The sequence below is a fragment of the Cyanistes caeruleus genome, chromosome 10 (assembly GCF_971803275.1).
Source record: "Cyanistes caeruleus chromosome 10, bCyaCae1.hap1.1, whole genome shotgun sequence".
In the NCBI taxonomy this organism is placed as follows: Eukaryota; Metazoa; Chordata; class Aves; order Passeriformes; family Paridae; genus Cyanistes; species Cyanistes caeruleus.
Window position 1 is genome coordinate 10922441 of NC_141710.1, and position 16258 is coordinate 10938698.

Here is a 16258-nt window from a genome sequence, read left to right on the forward strand (position 1 = left end):
GCTGCAGTAACATTGTCTGAATGGTTAAATCAGGCTTCTGTGCTTGTATAAAAATGAAATGGAACTTGAAACAGACCTATCATCGTTTTGAGATTCTGTGTGTCAGGTTGTTTTATTTGCCTGCATCTCAGGTCTGTCACTGAGGAAACAGAGAACTCATTCAATCTTTGGCTATAAACTGCTGAGCTACCTCCACTTCAAGTTCTGTTCCTCGCTTCAGCAATGCACAGAAAATAGTCTCCAGTTTCCTTGAGGAATTGAGACTGGCAGGTCCCAGCTCCCAGGTAGTATCTGTACCTCTACTGTATCAAGTCATTTTGGTTTACTCAATATTGCATGGTCTGTACCTGCAGGGTTTGACTTTCAGTTAAGGCATGGTTGATCCCTCTGTGTGTGTATGTGTGTGTGGGGTGACCTAGCAAAGGGCAGGAAATTCAAATACCAGAAATAATATTAATTTGATTTTCTTATTGGCAGTGCAATTCTACCTAAAAGCCATTTGAACTCATATAAACATTTCCGTTTTGAATGTTTTTTTGGTAACCAAGGGATGATTGTTTTGGAATACATCTGTGATTCACTTTCTTCCCTCCTCCAGTTCTAGACCTGTCCTAATGATCATTGTCTTTTAGATGCCAAGATAAACTATTATACATGTGCATTTGTGCTTACACTACGAAAATTTGTGTGAACTTGGAGGAGTTGGGAGATAGTAACACGGGACAAGGAACAGCATAATTTGATGAATTTTGCGATTGGAAGATTCTGTCAAGCAAGCTAGATTACTGGGTTGGGAGAGGAGGATCGTCAGCTTGTCATGCTGTATTCACTCCTGTTTGGATGGAGAGCTGGCAGATGGGCAAAGCCCCCAATGGGAAGGTGGATAGAAAAAGTAGTAGCATGTGCACTGAGCATTCAAACATGAACAAAGTTGTTTTGATGGAAAAAATAGGCTCTTGTGGAAAAATGTTGGTTTGTAACATAGTGCACACTGCATGCTGAATGGAAATAGTAGAGATATTTTCTAACTTTTGGAGCTGAAACACTGCAGTTTTAGAAGAGCAAAGCCTTTTGGTGTGCTGCTGTTATTAAGAGTGGGATCCTGCTAAGGCGCTGTTTACTTATCCCCTAGATTTGGGACTTGGTGATGATTTGTCATTCTTAATCCCAGGGGGTTCGTGTACGCAGTACGTCCTCCCTTTTTATTTCTTCTTCCTTCTGACTCTTGTCTTTTTCCCTGGGTTTTCTGCTTGACATAATTTTCACAGATAACTCCCACCCCTTCATTCTTCTCTCACTCAGGATTAAGAATTGTCCTTCTACCTCTGTTTGTCATCATCTTAGCAGATGTTATCCACTTATTACATTTTCCAAACAGCATGTTCTTTGTGTTGTCCCTCTCACTTCCACTGAGTTTTCTTAGACAAATACTTCAGAAAGGCTTTAAATACTTCAAGTTCCTTAAAATATTATAATATTATAAAAAATAATATACTATGTGATAGAGGTATAGAAAGAAATTATCTGTATCTCTCTATGGTACTGTGTCTTGCAGGTTGCTATCCTGTGTGAGAAAACTTTGGTGTTTGTGCAGTGTTGAGCACAACAGAGCCTATAGCTTGCTACTGATTGTTCTGAGAACAGAGTACGGAAGTAATAATAAAAAAATAAGCTGATGATTTTCCATTAATTTTGTGCAGGAGTTTTCTATCACAATGTCTATATACACATTCTCCATCATACCTCACCCCAAATGTTAAATATAAAAAGAGATTTACAATTAAAATGGTGCCTACTCACCATTAAAGATCAAAATTAAAACTAGAAAATGTAAAAACTCAAACCCTGAGAAATAATTAATAATTTTGTTTTGTTTTGTTCTGTTTTCTTTCAGTACCCTTTTACCCAGTGCACAAGTGATTTCCTCAAAATGAGTTTCTCTGTGGCTTTTGGGCATTAATGTGCCAATTTTCTTCCTGCTACTGAATATTATCTGATCCTGAAGCTGGCTGCAGTTGAATTAATGTTGCTGTCAATCACAGCTGCTTATCTGAGTCTTATTGGGGCTGAAATTGAAAATTTCTTAATGGTGTGGTGTCAGAGCTTAGGTCATTCTCACGATGGCCAAATTGCGTTCCCTCTCTCCTTGCCCCTCCGCATGGCCCATTCTGCGATGGCTGCAGTGGGTACAGCCTCATGCCAAGTCTTGGGTTGAACCTGTGCATTTCACCTGTGAAATGTGAGGGATGCAATGGAAGGAAGGAGGTGATAGCTGAGATCAGGAACCAGCCAAGTTCTTCAACTTTTGCACTGCAGCAACACTGTTGGTGCAGCAGCTGCTGGAAGGTGAAGCTGTCCTATCACACATGAAGGAAGATTCTGACCCAGTCTACGCAGCCTCTCTTCTCAGGTTTTACAGGATACTGCTTCCTTCCCCTCTACTGCACAGCTCCCAGGACATGTTAGAATAACATAATGTCCAGGTATCTGTCCTCAAACTAAAAACTCATGTTAATAATTAATAATTTTGTTTGCTAGCAAGGGTTGTGTTTACAAGGACACTATAACTTTACATCATAAGCAAGATGTGATGAAAATCATACTGGGGAAAAAAAAACCAAAAGAAAGCATTAAAGGGTTTTTGTAAAGTCATAGTGGGAAATCAAGTTATAGAAAAGAAACTAAACTAACATTTTTCAACTTTGAAGTATTGAGGAAGAACTCGACATGCTAAATCCACCATTTTCCTTATAATCTGTGTGATGGAGATGTCTAAAGGCACAATTAATTTTAATAGTTTTAAGATTTAATATGTGTTTATGCACAGCATAATGTTAAGTCTAATTTCTACCCAGCTAAAGAATTGATTTCTGCTCCTTGAGAGAACTCATAAAACAAAGATAAAAGATCCTTTTTGCAACTTGTTTCATGTATCTTCTTTTATATTTATTATAACTAGGTTGTGTCTCATGATCTGTGGAAAATTTGGTTTAAATTGATGAAGCATAGCATAAGTGGAAGCAGTCACAAGACTTCCAGCACAGCACAGTTTTGGTGTTTAGGAAGTTACGAAAAGTGCAAGATTCAAAAATTGGAACCAGGGGGAAACAGTTTATCTCAGACAGATTTTCAGACTCCTTTCTCTGTTTACATTTCTGAGTAAATATCCTCAGGCTTTGATTCTATGGAATTTATGTAATGATTTGTATGAAACAGTTTGCAAAATAGGTATAAGTTGTTTGGCTTGTTTCAGAAAAAACTTTTGGAGTCCCATCCACATTAGAGTTTTTGATGAAGACAAAGCATACTGATGGGTATTGGAGCACACTGAATCCCATTAGCCCACTTTTATGTGTGCACAGATGAATCTATTCACACCAGGAGCCAGTGCAGAACAGATGTTATCTTTGAAAAATTGATTTGTTCATAGAGTTTATTTATTCTGTTTGTGCTATTAAACTTTGGCATCTCTCCAAAGAACTGCTAGAATGCTCAGACTTTTTGCTGCATTTTGCTATTTAATTTGTTAGCTTTGGGCACATTTATATTCAGGGCTGTACCACTGAAACTTAAATCAGGTAATTCAGTCATAAATTAGGTACATTGAGTGTCTAGTGCACTAAAGGTGTCCAGTCAAGGTTTTGCCTGGCTTTAAGTCAGTTTTAAAATATCTCTATGGAGCCAGCGTGACTTTGAATAAAGATTGGGCATAAGTTCTCCACCTGCTTAATGGGGTAATGCTGAGAACAGGGGAAGAGAGATTTTTCACAAGTAATATTACAGACCAGCAGTCACATAAACTAAACTGCCAGATGAAAATAGTAAGTCCATGCAACACAGTTCTGCAAAGATGGATTGCTTCCCTTTCCCCTTATCCTGTCTAGCCAGTGTGACTGGGCAATACTTTGTTCTGAAACAGGAATACCCTGTGCCACTGCCTGGGTTTCAGACATCTTATAAAAAACAGAGAAGGAAGAAACTAATTTTTGAAATCACCAGTGAACCAAGTGTGGTGATAGTTACATAATACATAATGTAAAAAAGGTAATGAACACTTACAGGTAGTTCTGATATTGTTTTGTTATAATAGGTCAGGGGGTGCAGTTCTATAGTCCTTGTTGATAAACCATTTTCTCAGCAAGCCCCTGACCTTCTCATTTGTGTAGGTACTATGCAGTATGCACAGGAGTTATGGAACTCCATCTGCTGAGGTTCTAGAAAGTCCCTATGAAATACATTTATGAAAGTGATTCTTTGGGATATTTGGGTGTTGTAGCACTCAGCACTGCATCACCTGACTAAGGATACCAAAGTGCCTGCAGAACTTGTGAGCTTTAGGTTCTCTGATAACAGGGCTTAGTTATGAACAGACTTTAGAGTCCTGATGAGTGAATATCCACTGAAACTACAACGAAATGAGATGCTGAGAGAGGGTGGGAAGCAAAAGTACCTCCTTGTTTAGCGGTCTGCTCTGGGAGGCACTCCTATCTGTGGATCTGTCTGGGGTCTTGAGCTAGAGTCTTGTGTTAGATATTCTCAGAAAGCACTGCTGCCTCCCATAACTCCAGACACATAATGGCCCAGGGGAATGGAGCACCTTCCAAAGCCTTGTTTCACATTTACTTTGCCTTATCCAGAGTTGCAAGGTGAAACACAGTGAGGGCTACATGGCATTCTCTGATTGTCTCTGTGGGTCCCATCTCTGATAGTAGTAGTAGTAGTGCTATTTACCTATTTTGATGTAACCTCAATTTTCCTCATATGAGGCAAAGACAGGCTTCAGTGCATTCATCTCTGCCTCAAGGGCTATTTAATAATCTAGACAAGGTAAAGTTGTTTTATTGTAAGAAACCAAGAGAACTCTGTACGTGAAAGGGTTTTCTAAAAATTGAGATGAATTCTCTGATGCAAAGATGTGGCTCTTTATACCTTAAATAGCTGGTGAGCTCTGCTGGGGTGGGGAAAAGCTGCCCTCAAAGGGTCTTGTCTTCTTGTGAGCACAGCTACAGGATAGGAGCAGAGTGGCAGCATAGGCAGGGGATGCCAGTCATCAGGCATGCTCCAGGATGGCAGCACTTAGAGCTGGGTTGAAGGCTTTGCCTGCTGGTTGGAATACAGGCATCTGGGCCAGGAATTTACCTCCACAAAATGTAGGGACTTCTGGAAATAGTTCACAAATAAGAGTATCATGTCTGCCATTTAGATTGATAACCATCAGCATATGTAAAGGCTTGGAAGTTTGTTTTGGATGCTCTTTCTGGAAATTATAGAACTCTGGTATACTGTTTCTCATGTCCTTGTAATTTTAGTTGTGAATTTTAGTTGTTTTGAAAGTGTGTTCTTGAATCCAATGGTTTTGTTTCTTTGGGTTTATCCTTTGAATCATGCTGTAGCTTTATGAAATAAGATTGCAGCCCTAAATATATCAGGAACATAATGTATATATATATTATTTTAGCTCAGCACTGCAACCATTTTAGAAAATTATTTACACAGAGAAGCACAATAATAAAAGAAATATGTCATGTAAGATGTCTATGCAAATCAAGTCAGTATACACTAAAAAATAAGAAGTAATTGATGCCCTTGGGTGACAGACTAAAGAGGAAATAGAAAAATGAGAAATAGCATAATAAATCTAAGTATTATTAGAATTAGGAAATCTGTTTAGGATATCTGCCTGCAAAATGGAAGAATATTTTATGGAATTTCATTTACATTAGTTAGCTAAGAAGACTATTTACTGTCCAAAAATGACAGTTATTCTTTAACTTTGGGCTGGTCTTCTTTGCTTTCAAATGCAGCATAGTCCAGGGCTGAGTGCACTGATTTCTGCAGGCTTAGATGCTTATCCAGAAGATTATTGTCAAGTCACGCTAAAGATTTCCTGTACTGAGAAAGCCAGGTGTGTGGGGCATGGTATTTTGTAATAAAGTGGGCCCTTTTCCAAGATGTTAATTGCTTTTTTCTTTTTAGTATCCAGATAAACATATTATTTTTGTTTGAAGCTGCATACTACAAAAAAGAGGCTGTTGGGGTCAGTAAGAAAGGTGTTCATAGCAAATACACACAGAAAAACCCCACCGCTAAATGAGTATTTTGGGGGAAAAAAAGTAGCCAATGACTTAGTTTTGCCTACATGAGATAGTTCTGCGGTAGGAATATTTTTTAGTCATCTTAGTATCACTTTAAAACATTAGGCAGGTAGAGTAATGTTCTGCTAATTAATCAAAAATAGATGGATCTATCTTCTCAACATGCTCTGCCTTTACAAGTCTTCTGAGACATTCCTTTACCAACTAAAGATCTGCCTACTCTGTTCAGAGCCTGCTCTCCAGCAGCCAGGACTGTGGAAAGGCAATAATCCTAAGTGGATCAAGCTACTGAGAAAAGCAGGAAAGCAGAGACAGCTGGTAGCACTGGAGACTTTCAGTGGGAGCACAGAGAGAAAAGGGGAGGGCTGGCTTTGGTCCCTCTGGTCAGGTCTGCATTTTAGTCAGTCACAGAGAAAACAAACATCCTGTATATAGCCTTTCCTTGCTAGTTTTTTGCCCTTTTATGACTTCTGCTCCAGGCACTTTTCTCTTTCCCCATAACTCAATTTTTAATGCACAGGTAATAACCCTTCCTTTTTTTCTTTTATTTTTTGACATTCAGAATTATGGTCAAAATTTCTGCATTTAATCTACTATATTGTAACTGAGGAGTAGTAATGTGCTTTTTTTTTCTTTGCATCTAAACCCACAAATACTTTAAAACTATGTTTGACCTTTGTGATTACTAAACCTGAAATGAGTTTTTGATGTTGTTACATTTTGCTTCTCTCAGTCAACCAAACATTATTATGATTGAATTAGGTTTGTGTGTTGCACTTCAAGTGTATTGTTTTGAATATATGTTGGCTTTGTGGATTAGCTATAACTTTAGCTTTAAGAAACACAAGAACTGATGTCCCCCTGCTTGATATCTGTCCAAAGAACACCAGGAAACTTTCAAGTTTCTACTCTTGAATCAAAACATATTTTTCAGTTGTAACCTGAAACATGTTTATTAATCTCCTGCTTTGCTGAAAGCATATTCTTCATTGAGAAAAAAAATCCTTAGTGTTGTTTGAGAGTTACTACAGTAGGAGTAAACACAAAGATCTGTTTTATTTTTCATTCTAGCTTGGATTTACTACCAGGCATCAGATTTAATAGTACAGACTTAACAGCTTGTGCATTAGGCTGTATAAAATTTTTATCTAGCATTATGCATTTATTATATAATTCAATGGTATTTGAGACACATTCTGTCTCTGCTATGAGGAACACTCAAATACTTCTGCTCAAGACAGAAATTAAATTAGTACAATAGTTTTAATCTTAATTTTAAAAAGTGCTTAAAATGGAGAATAATTGCTTGATACTTTATATGTGAAGACACTACTTATCTGTCTTCTGTCCTGAGGTTCATGAGATGTCTTTCACACCTATCAAAGTAACAGGACCTAATTCTTCTTCATATGGCAGATGTCACTGCAGGTACAGACACGCCATTGCACTGTGGTGCAAGGGCACAGTGTCCTTGAGAAACTTAAAAAATGTCTGTCTTTAAGAAAGTCATCTTGATCTTGTTGGTAAATGTTACTAGATCAACACTGATGATGGCAGTATAACAGAAATCACAGAATATTCTGTGTTGGAAGAGATCCATCAGGATCACTGAGTCCAGCTCCTGGCCCTGCACAGGACACCCCAAGAATTGCACCTGGTGCCTCAGAACTTTGTCCAAACACTTGTTGAGCTCTGCCAGGCTGGTGCTGTGACCGCTGCCCTGGAGAGCTGTTCCAGTGCCCAACCACCCTCTGGAGGAAGGAATACGCAGCCTAAACCTCCCCTGACACATCTTCAGGCCATTCCCTCAATCCTGTCAGTGTCAGCACAGAGAAGGGATCGGTGTCTGTCCCTCCTCTTCCCTTCATGAGGAAGTTGGAACTGCAGTGAGGTTTCCCCTCAGTCTCCTCCAGGCAGAACATAAAAAAGTGACCTCAGCTGCTCCTCACATGGCTTCATATGGCTGGCTGGTTTTAGGTTGGCAGACAGTAGTGGCTTCACAGAAATATGACAAATGAAAGGGCAGATAGGGAAGACATTGCTCTGGGATTCTCATCATGATATTAGATAAAATTCAGAGCTCCACCATGAACTTCAAGATAAGGGAAATAAATCTAGAATACAATAAAGATACCTGAAGGTCACAGAAGTATATCAGCCTACTGTAAACATATATAGCTTTTGGGATGAGGTTCAATGATAAAAAAAACAGAGAAAATGTCATAAAATGCAGATTAATAGGAGCAGAATATAAGGCTGTGCCAAACTTTTTAGAATTTCTTCTAAATCTAGGGATTCTAGTTAAGAACCAGGGCTTGGATCTACTCAGTTAATTTATGAAGACACTATGTGGTGAGAAATCAGATTCTCAAAGAGCAGCATTTTACATAAGCGTCACTTTGTTCAAAAAGTTGCCAATCTGAATAGTGAAAGAAGGTGCATTTTACTTCATTTCTTACTACCTGTGGTACTTGAAAGGATTTTTCCCCAAATTAGATTACTGCAAAGAAAATAATAACCTGATGAGAACTGAAGTGAAAGAAATGCACAGCACCTCTTAAGTAACAGCAAGTGCTCCTCTGGCTTTTCCAAAACTGGCTGAGGCTGACATTCCAGCTGCAGAAACCAGTGAATCGTTCCCTTAGAAAACATACTCATGATTTTTCCTCCCTTACAGGGAAAGAAGGGAGAGAAGAAAAATACACAGTAATCCATGGAAAGGGGAAAAGCCTAACAGGAATTTTCAAACAGCAAATGAAATCATACTGATTTTTGGGTAACTATATATTTTTAGTTATTGTAAGGTGTTTGTAGAAAATTAAACTGTATTTTGTGTTTGTAGTGAGCAGAAAATAAGGATACACATTTTTTAATGTTGGCAAATGTGTGCTGTTTGGAAAGGACAGCTGCTATTAAATTTTTTTCCCAGTAGGAAGTACTCTGAAGTCATCAGGCTTCCACATATAAGTAGGTCAAGGAAGACTTCCAAAATTTTTATTTTTTAGCTGCAAACAGGAAACTATTCCTCATTTTCATGTCCAAAAGGCTATAGTAAATCTGACCTCGAGCTTATGTACAGATTTACTTGACCTTTATTTAGAATCCCTTCTGCTTGAAAATTGCCTTTTGTTGTCACTAAAAATATACTTCACTGTCAAGATGAGTCAGTATTCAAAGAGAAGAGCTTTCAATCCAGGATAGAGGTGCATGGAATCCTGACTTCAGTGATGGCAGTGGAAATGCTTCCACCTATTCTCATACCATGAATATTTTCTTCCACCTACTTTATTTTGTCAATTGCTTTCCTTACATTTCTTCCCTTCTGTTTTTTTTTTCTCTGGATTACAAAAAATCCCCCATTTTTTCCCAATGGAGCAGCATGTGTGTTTGTATATATAGAAGCATTCAGTTCTGCATTTATGCAGTGGCAGTTACATTGTGTAACTGGCATTTCTTATCACTCCCATCTTTGTGAAAGAGTTGGTATTAATTTTGCTTCTCTTCAATTGTTAAACATGTGCACAAAAGCAAAATTCACAAGCTTGCTTCTCGTTCTGTTATTTCTTCTAAATATCAACCTGGTTTTCTGTAGCAAGAACAGTGACCCTGCCTGCAGACAGCATACTTGATAGCATAAGAAATGCTCACTGGCCAGGTTTGTGTCTTGCTTCTCTCATGACAGCAAATCTGATGAGAAAGTTTTGATAAGAGCTGGAACAATAGCAAAAATAGAGATCTATGAAGTTAATGTTTTCTTTCTTTCCACCAGTTTAAAACATTCTAGGTTGCTGTTTTGTTTTTTTCCTCCAGACTGTCTTCCATACCATGAGCACTTTTTCTTTCTGTTGGCAAGTACTTTTATATCAACTACTTGTGCAGAGAAAAAAATCCTTATAAAAAGTGTGAATCATCTTTGAAAGCAAAGTTGCAGGTGCAATTTTCTGTTACTGTATCTGTAGAAATGGATATCTGGTACTTAAGGCTCTGTACTGGGGCTTATTCAGCTGTGAAAAGGGAACAGGAATATTTATTTCTTAAATGCTTTTGGAAGCATAAATTTTGTAGGGTGATTTGAGACCTGTGCTGACAGATTTTTCTTACACATGTATTAAAGGCCTTTGGTTTGAAAATTTGGCCCAAAGTGGCCCAAATCTGTGAGTATTAAGAGAGATAAAAAGCTTCCCTTGACTTCACTGGTGCTGATCATGGCCCATGCAACTTTGGCAAGTTATACAGTGAAACTGCTGAGATTCTGGGCACAGAATTCAAAGGTCCTTTACCTTGCAAACCTCTATCATATGCTAAAATTAGTGGTAAGTAGAAATTTCCTTAATATCCTTCTCAAAATTTCAGGGTATTTCTAATTCAGAAGTTCTCAAATATTTAGTGTATTTTGTGAAATGTGACTCCTAAAATTAGAGTAATTTTTAAAGGGAAAAAAAATAATCCTGTAAGTTGGGCAATATTCTTGCTTTCTATGTCCAAGCAGTATTAACAAATTAAGACATATAGCAGCAGCATGAAAACAAACTTGCATACTGTTTTGACATGTGCATCTCATGGAAGGATTGCTAATTGGTGAAAATGCCAATCATTACAGAAAGTGATTCATGCTCAGAGGTGGATGATATGTACTGGTGCCACATGGCATAGAATCAATGCTGTGGGAACCAATTGTGACCAGTATTTGAAGTATTTGGGAGAGATTTCAGAATTCAAAATAAGACTTCCATAGTTTAAAAAAAAAATCACAGAAAAGGGAGAGTTGGTTTTTAGGGGAACATTGGTATAAAGAAGACAAGAAATTGCTGAAAAAGAAAAAAAAAATATATATGTATCCATATTTTAAATTTTGTTAAAAAAGAAAAATTATTCCACTTGTCCACTCTAGGCTCACACAGCTGTGCTGGAGAATGATCACAGACAGTCATCGTGGGAGTGATGTGGTGTGAGTGGTGTGAGTGCCCAGCTGTTTGGGGAGAGGGGTGATGCTGCCTCTGGGGACACACAGCCCCAGGCACGGCTGCTGGGGTTCGGTGCCTGGCTGTGCTGGGCTGAGAGAGGCTGGAAAAGGGACCGGGTGAGCCAGAGCTCTACTCTTCCCCAAATGTTCCCCTGTGCCCTCAGCACTGAAAGATATTGCTGTGCATCTTAAGAAAACAAAAAATAAAATCATGTTGTCTTTTGCCCATCCTTGCCTCCCAAGACTGGAGACAAAGCTTACCTCAATGTCTGAGGAACTGTCAGCTCTGTCAGCCAGGACATTGCTTGGTTTGTGTTATGCCAAAGTTTGTTCTTCGGATTTGTCACTTATCCTCTAGATGCAGTGATGTTCTCGGTGCTGCTGTCAGCGGTGCCACTGCAGCTTCCCCAGGCTGCTGCTGCTCCTCGCTCGGGCCCTGGCAGCGGCAGCAGTGTGGTTTAGTGGGGTCACTTGGTGGGGAATTGACTCAGCTGGCAGGACAGGCACTGCGCTGCTCGGAGCAGACAGGCAAGACTTGTCATAGTCATTACATCTAGTAAGATACAGAACGTGCTCTCATCTGTCAGGAATAAAGAGCAACTGAAGTTTCATTAGCAGGGCATTATCAAATGCTTGTGAACATCATAAAACAAGCTTCCAGTCACACACGTTAACAGTTTGCCTTCTCCACTGGCTGTTAGTCACAGCCTGTTGGTGTTAGAGCTTACAATTTGCTAAGCAGTGGCCATGCCGGGCTGTATTTAACTGAAGAATGAGAAACCTTGAGGGACTTGCACTTGAATTGTAAAGAACAACATTTCAAAAAAGTCTTTAAATGAAATATAAGCTAAAATGTGTTGCAGAAACAAAGGGCTGATTTTCAAATGGAGGACAACTCGGTGCTTTTGGGGGTTGGGGTAGGGAAGAAATTCAGCTACTTCAGAGTTTCAGAGATTACCAAAATGCAATTTTGTTAATGGAGTAGTGGGCAGAACCTTTTCTTCCTGTCTCCTTTGCATTCATGAATTCTCTGCGTTGGAGATTTTTCCAGGTACTAGAGAAAATACCTCAGTGAGTTTTTCTGAATTGCAAGTTTGCTGGCTTGTAATTTTCAGGCTGAAGGAGGAGAGCTGTGTTTAAATATGTGATCCTGTATTTCTCCCCTTATAGATCAGTTCAAAGTACTGTGATTTATCCTAGTGAGGAAGAGAGCAGATAATTACACTGGTGGGAGGCTTTGTGTGTAATTATGGAAGTTGCCTTCCACAGTAAATAGAAAGGTTTTGAATGGCTCAGTTTGGAATTGTACTATATTGTATATGGCTTAACTAACATTTATGAAAAGGGTTGTTCTTAGTTCTCACATATATCTAATTAATGTCATTTAACATATATGAAACTTTTAAAAAATGGTACTACACACATATGTACAATAAAATCTGCATGTAGCTCTTCAAACCAGTCATGAAGCAACTTTAAAATCTGAAAATTCCATGATAATACTGGGAAAATGGATGATTCCAATAAAGGCTATGAATCTATGAGAAGAATACCGGTTGATTTATGGAGATATTTTAACTTACAGATTGGAGGTCACCAGTCTTGTTTCTTCTATACAAATGGTGCTATTAAATAATGGATGACATGAAATAATTTAGATCAGTCCAATAAAACCATGTAGGATGATCAAAATGACAGGATCTCACTGATTTTTATTTTTTTTTTGGTGAAGATTTTTTTATCACTCTTACCACCTCAATGAAACAACTGGAAGGAGTCACCAAGGAAAATTCTGCCCTCAGTTACAGCAATTCCAAAGCAGAGTAACTCAGAGTTACTCAGAGCAACTGACTCCATCTGTGCTGGGTTTAGCACTTGGAGCAAGAGCTGAGTTATGTCAGGAATCATATCAATTCCATTCATTCCAAAGGGCTTATTTTGGATTTACTTTTTTTTGTTGGGCCATTTGTTATTTTATTGATGCTAATACAAGATGGCAGTGAATGTGTGCTATTTTTGCATGTAATTCATCTATATACTTTTCCTGTATGCTGTTTTTACAACAATTTGTGTGCCTGTAGTTTTTTTTTTAAACAGATCAAAAAAGTCACCTGTGTGCTCCAATGCCATGCCTTTTACAAATGTGGTTGATGTACAGTTTAAGGGGACTAGCTGAAATTCTTTGCAGAATCATTACACTTCCTGACCTTCCAAACTCTATCATATACTGTGATTTTTTTTTTGCTAGAAGACTTCACCCACCTTTTTTGTTTCCCCTTCCCTGAGCACTCAAGCAGCAGTCATCAAAACTGCAGGTATTAAGGCACAGGGTACAGAATCACTGGAATCCAATAATCTCCTGACTGTGATAGATTGTAGCTTGTGAGAATTAGTCTTGAGCATTGTTTGATAGTTACAGTTTTGCACACAGTAGCTCTAAAAAATGCTCATTGCTGAGGAACTTACACCCACTCCTGCAAGCAACTAGAATTCAAATGAATGGTAATGAGAATTGTTCATGCATCAGAAGGAGAAAAGAATGCAAGAAAAGTAATTTCTCTCCTAAAGCAGGCTGTCTCCTTGACTGTCAGGAGAAGGAACACATACCTTAGGAAATCAGTCTTCTCTTGTTAATTCCAGCTGAAACGGCTCAAAAAGGTTTCTTCCAAGTGTTTTGACAGAAAGTACAGAGAAGGATAAGAGATCTATTCCTCTGATATTTCAGCTGGAACTAACAGATGAAGACTTTTAAGAAAAGAATATAGTGAGGGGACTCCATAGTCAAAATGGGAGCTTACACATTATTATCCAAGTTAAAATAAAACTTCTACATCAAAAAATTCAAAACAAAATAAAAAGAAGGAAAACCTTGCTGAAAAACAGAAGCCTCTCAACAAGTGGAAATAATGACTTAGTCCTCTTGTCCAGTTCCTAGAAAAAAAGGCTCACAAAGGTTGGTACTGACAGCCTTACGCGAGGAAGTCAGGAAGGTCCTCACGCAAATGCAAAGCAAATAAGCATTTTAATTCAATCTGTCAAAATTAATTAGAAACAAGATTAAAAAAGCTCCTCACAATCAGATGAAACATTAGCTTGTTAATGTTAATTCCCATTCTGTTGTTGTGATAAACTGAGTCATAGCTATTTGCTTTGCAGCTGATCAACTCCTCTGCAGAAAGTTTGAGTAGAAAATATCTACCTGTAGTGGCAAGCTGTGGAGAGGGAGGCAAGGTCTTGCTGAAGTTTCTGCTGCAGGAACTCCCTCCCCACCCCAGAGAGCAGCACATCTTTCAGGGAAGGGGGATGGGAGAGGATTCCCAAGGTATCTTATGAGGAACTCCTGAGAAAGCACTTGTGATGCGTTTGCCTTGAGCTTCGAGCCTGATCAGAGCCACAGCTTGCTCCTTACAGCTGTATTTCATAGGTGCACTCCTTGGTCTGTTCCTGAATGTGCACTGGGGAGGCAGCAGCTCTGGCTTGGCACAGCTCTCACGTGCGGGTTCAGGTGGCAATTCCCTTGCACGTGGAGGCAGAGTGGGCACAGGACCATCTGGGCTCATTGTGTGGAGTGGAGCTGCCACTGTGTGCTTGAAATCATACCCCAAACTTATTTTATGCCTTGTGTCAGGTTGGATCTGACCAGTTCTGTGGGGATGTTCCTGTACAGCCCACTGTGTGCAGGGGTGTTGTGCACTCTCAGAACTGCTGTGTGCCCAGGCTCAGTGTGCTGAGGTTTGGTCCAGGAGATGTCTATTGTGATCAGACCTGTCTAATATTAGGAAAATATTTTAAGTGTGTCATTGCTGAAATAGGTAGCAGATTATTATTCTGTACTGTACAGATGATAGTTATGTTAATAGAGGAAGACTGAGAAAGCAGTCCAAGATATAATGTTCATTTTGCAGTTGCACCATAGTGGAAGCATCCATGTACTAATGCTTAAAAAATAGGATCTAGCTCTTGTATGTGAAAAAGTAAGATTATCACCATGCATACATATCTGTTTTGTTAAATCTGTAGCAACAGAGCTTAAAGCAAAACCACAGAGAAGTAGGTGTATTTATTGCTATGTAAGAAGTTAAAATGTAATGTTCAGCTATACTTTGTGTGCTTGGAAAAATCGGTGAACTTGCATAAAAGGAGCACAGCTGGCATTTTGCCCTGTTAAGAATAACCCACAAGTTACCTGCGTTATTAGCCACTAATCTCCTTAGGTTCCTAATCATATCCCTGTGCATGCTAAGAAGCAACCTGGGCTGGGAAGAGATGTATCAAAGTGGTGTACAACTTAGTGTCCCTGTAATTTGGAAAGGGTTGTGAAGATATTTCATTTCTGCCTTATTTCCTAAAGTGACATGGTAAGTTAGCTGTCCTTGTACCATCCCTAACTCATTGAGACAGCAGTGAATTCAACCAAAAAAACCCCTCCTGCTGCCAGGTGAGTTACTGGCCTTTTTTTTTTTTACATAATAGCCTAGGTGTTAAAGCACTGATCTGTGAAGGGAAAGATCAGGATTTTTGCTACCTCTTAGCCCAAGAGGGTTTGAAACCACTGTTTCTATTTCCTAAAAATATCCTAGCAGGCATGATAGAGATCGGCCTGTGTTGTGGCTATGCTGTCTTTCTTCAATCCTGCTGCTGAGGCTGTACTGTGTAAATAAGAATGAAAGTTGGGGAAATAACAGTAAAAAAAGATTATATTCAGTGTGGATTGCATATGGATGTAAATGTGCTATATTTTAATATGATTTTTACTCTTATATTTTAAAATCTAAGGTATTATTGAATTCACAATCAAGGATAACTTAACATAATGTTGTTTTCGTATTGCCTCTTTAAATTTGTGTGACAACTTATGGAACAATCTGATCCAGAGTTGTATTATCTGCATTTCCATGGATCATTTTAACATCAGCATTTTGTGCATCACATAAAGTGTAAGTCCCCAGTTTAGCTGTGAGGACCAAGCCCTAATGACCAACCACAATCTTTATTCACCCCAGTTCCCACTGACACCGTGATACAAAGTATCAATAGAAATTTAACTATGTCACAGCAGCCTGTATGTATGTGTTTTTTACTTCTGAGTTCTAACTAAGTGAGACTGAGCCTCATATGCAGTCATTTGTGCAGCAAGCGTAACCATCTTTTATGCATTTGAAACTTTTGGATGCCTGCAGTACATGAAAAGCACTGTATG

At 38.8% G+C, this 16258-nt stretch overlaps 2 protein-coding genes across 8 annotated transcripts in view; one reads left to right on the forward strand and one right to left on the reverse strand.

The window, feature by feature from the left end:
• LOC111933501 (uncharacterized) overlaps positions 1 to 12602 on the forward strand; it is a 72187-nt gene extending 59585 nt beyond the window's left edge. For 3 of the 5 annotated variants that reach the window (XR_015274591.1, XM_086844294.1, XM_086844292.1), the window contains 3 exons: positions 8773 to 8871; positions 9688 to 9750; positions 10987 to 12602. Coding sequence is in view for 2 of the 5 variants with exons in the window: in XM_086844294.1 (XP_086700420.1) it covers positions 8773 to 8871; positions 9688 to 9724 (136 nt within the window). In the remaining 3 variants the exon portion in view is untranslated. Of the gene's footprint in view, positions 1 to 131; positions 285 to 1894; positions 5604 to 8772; positions 8872 to 9687; positions 9751 to 9864; positions 9944 to 10986 lie in introns of those variants that run through there. The other 2 variants (XR_015274592.1, XR_002866749.2) reach the window with 2 other exon arrangements.
• Positions 1 to 16258, reverse strand: part of SLC9A9 (solute carrier family 9 member A9) — a 188977-nt gene that overhangs the window by 17694 nt on the left and 155025 nt on the right. The window lies entirely within an intron of this gene.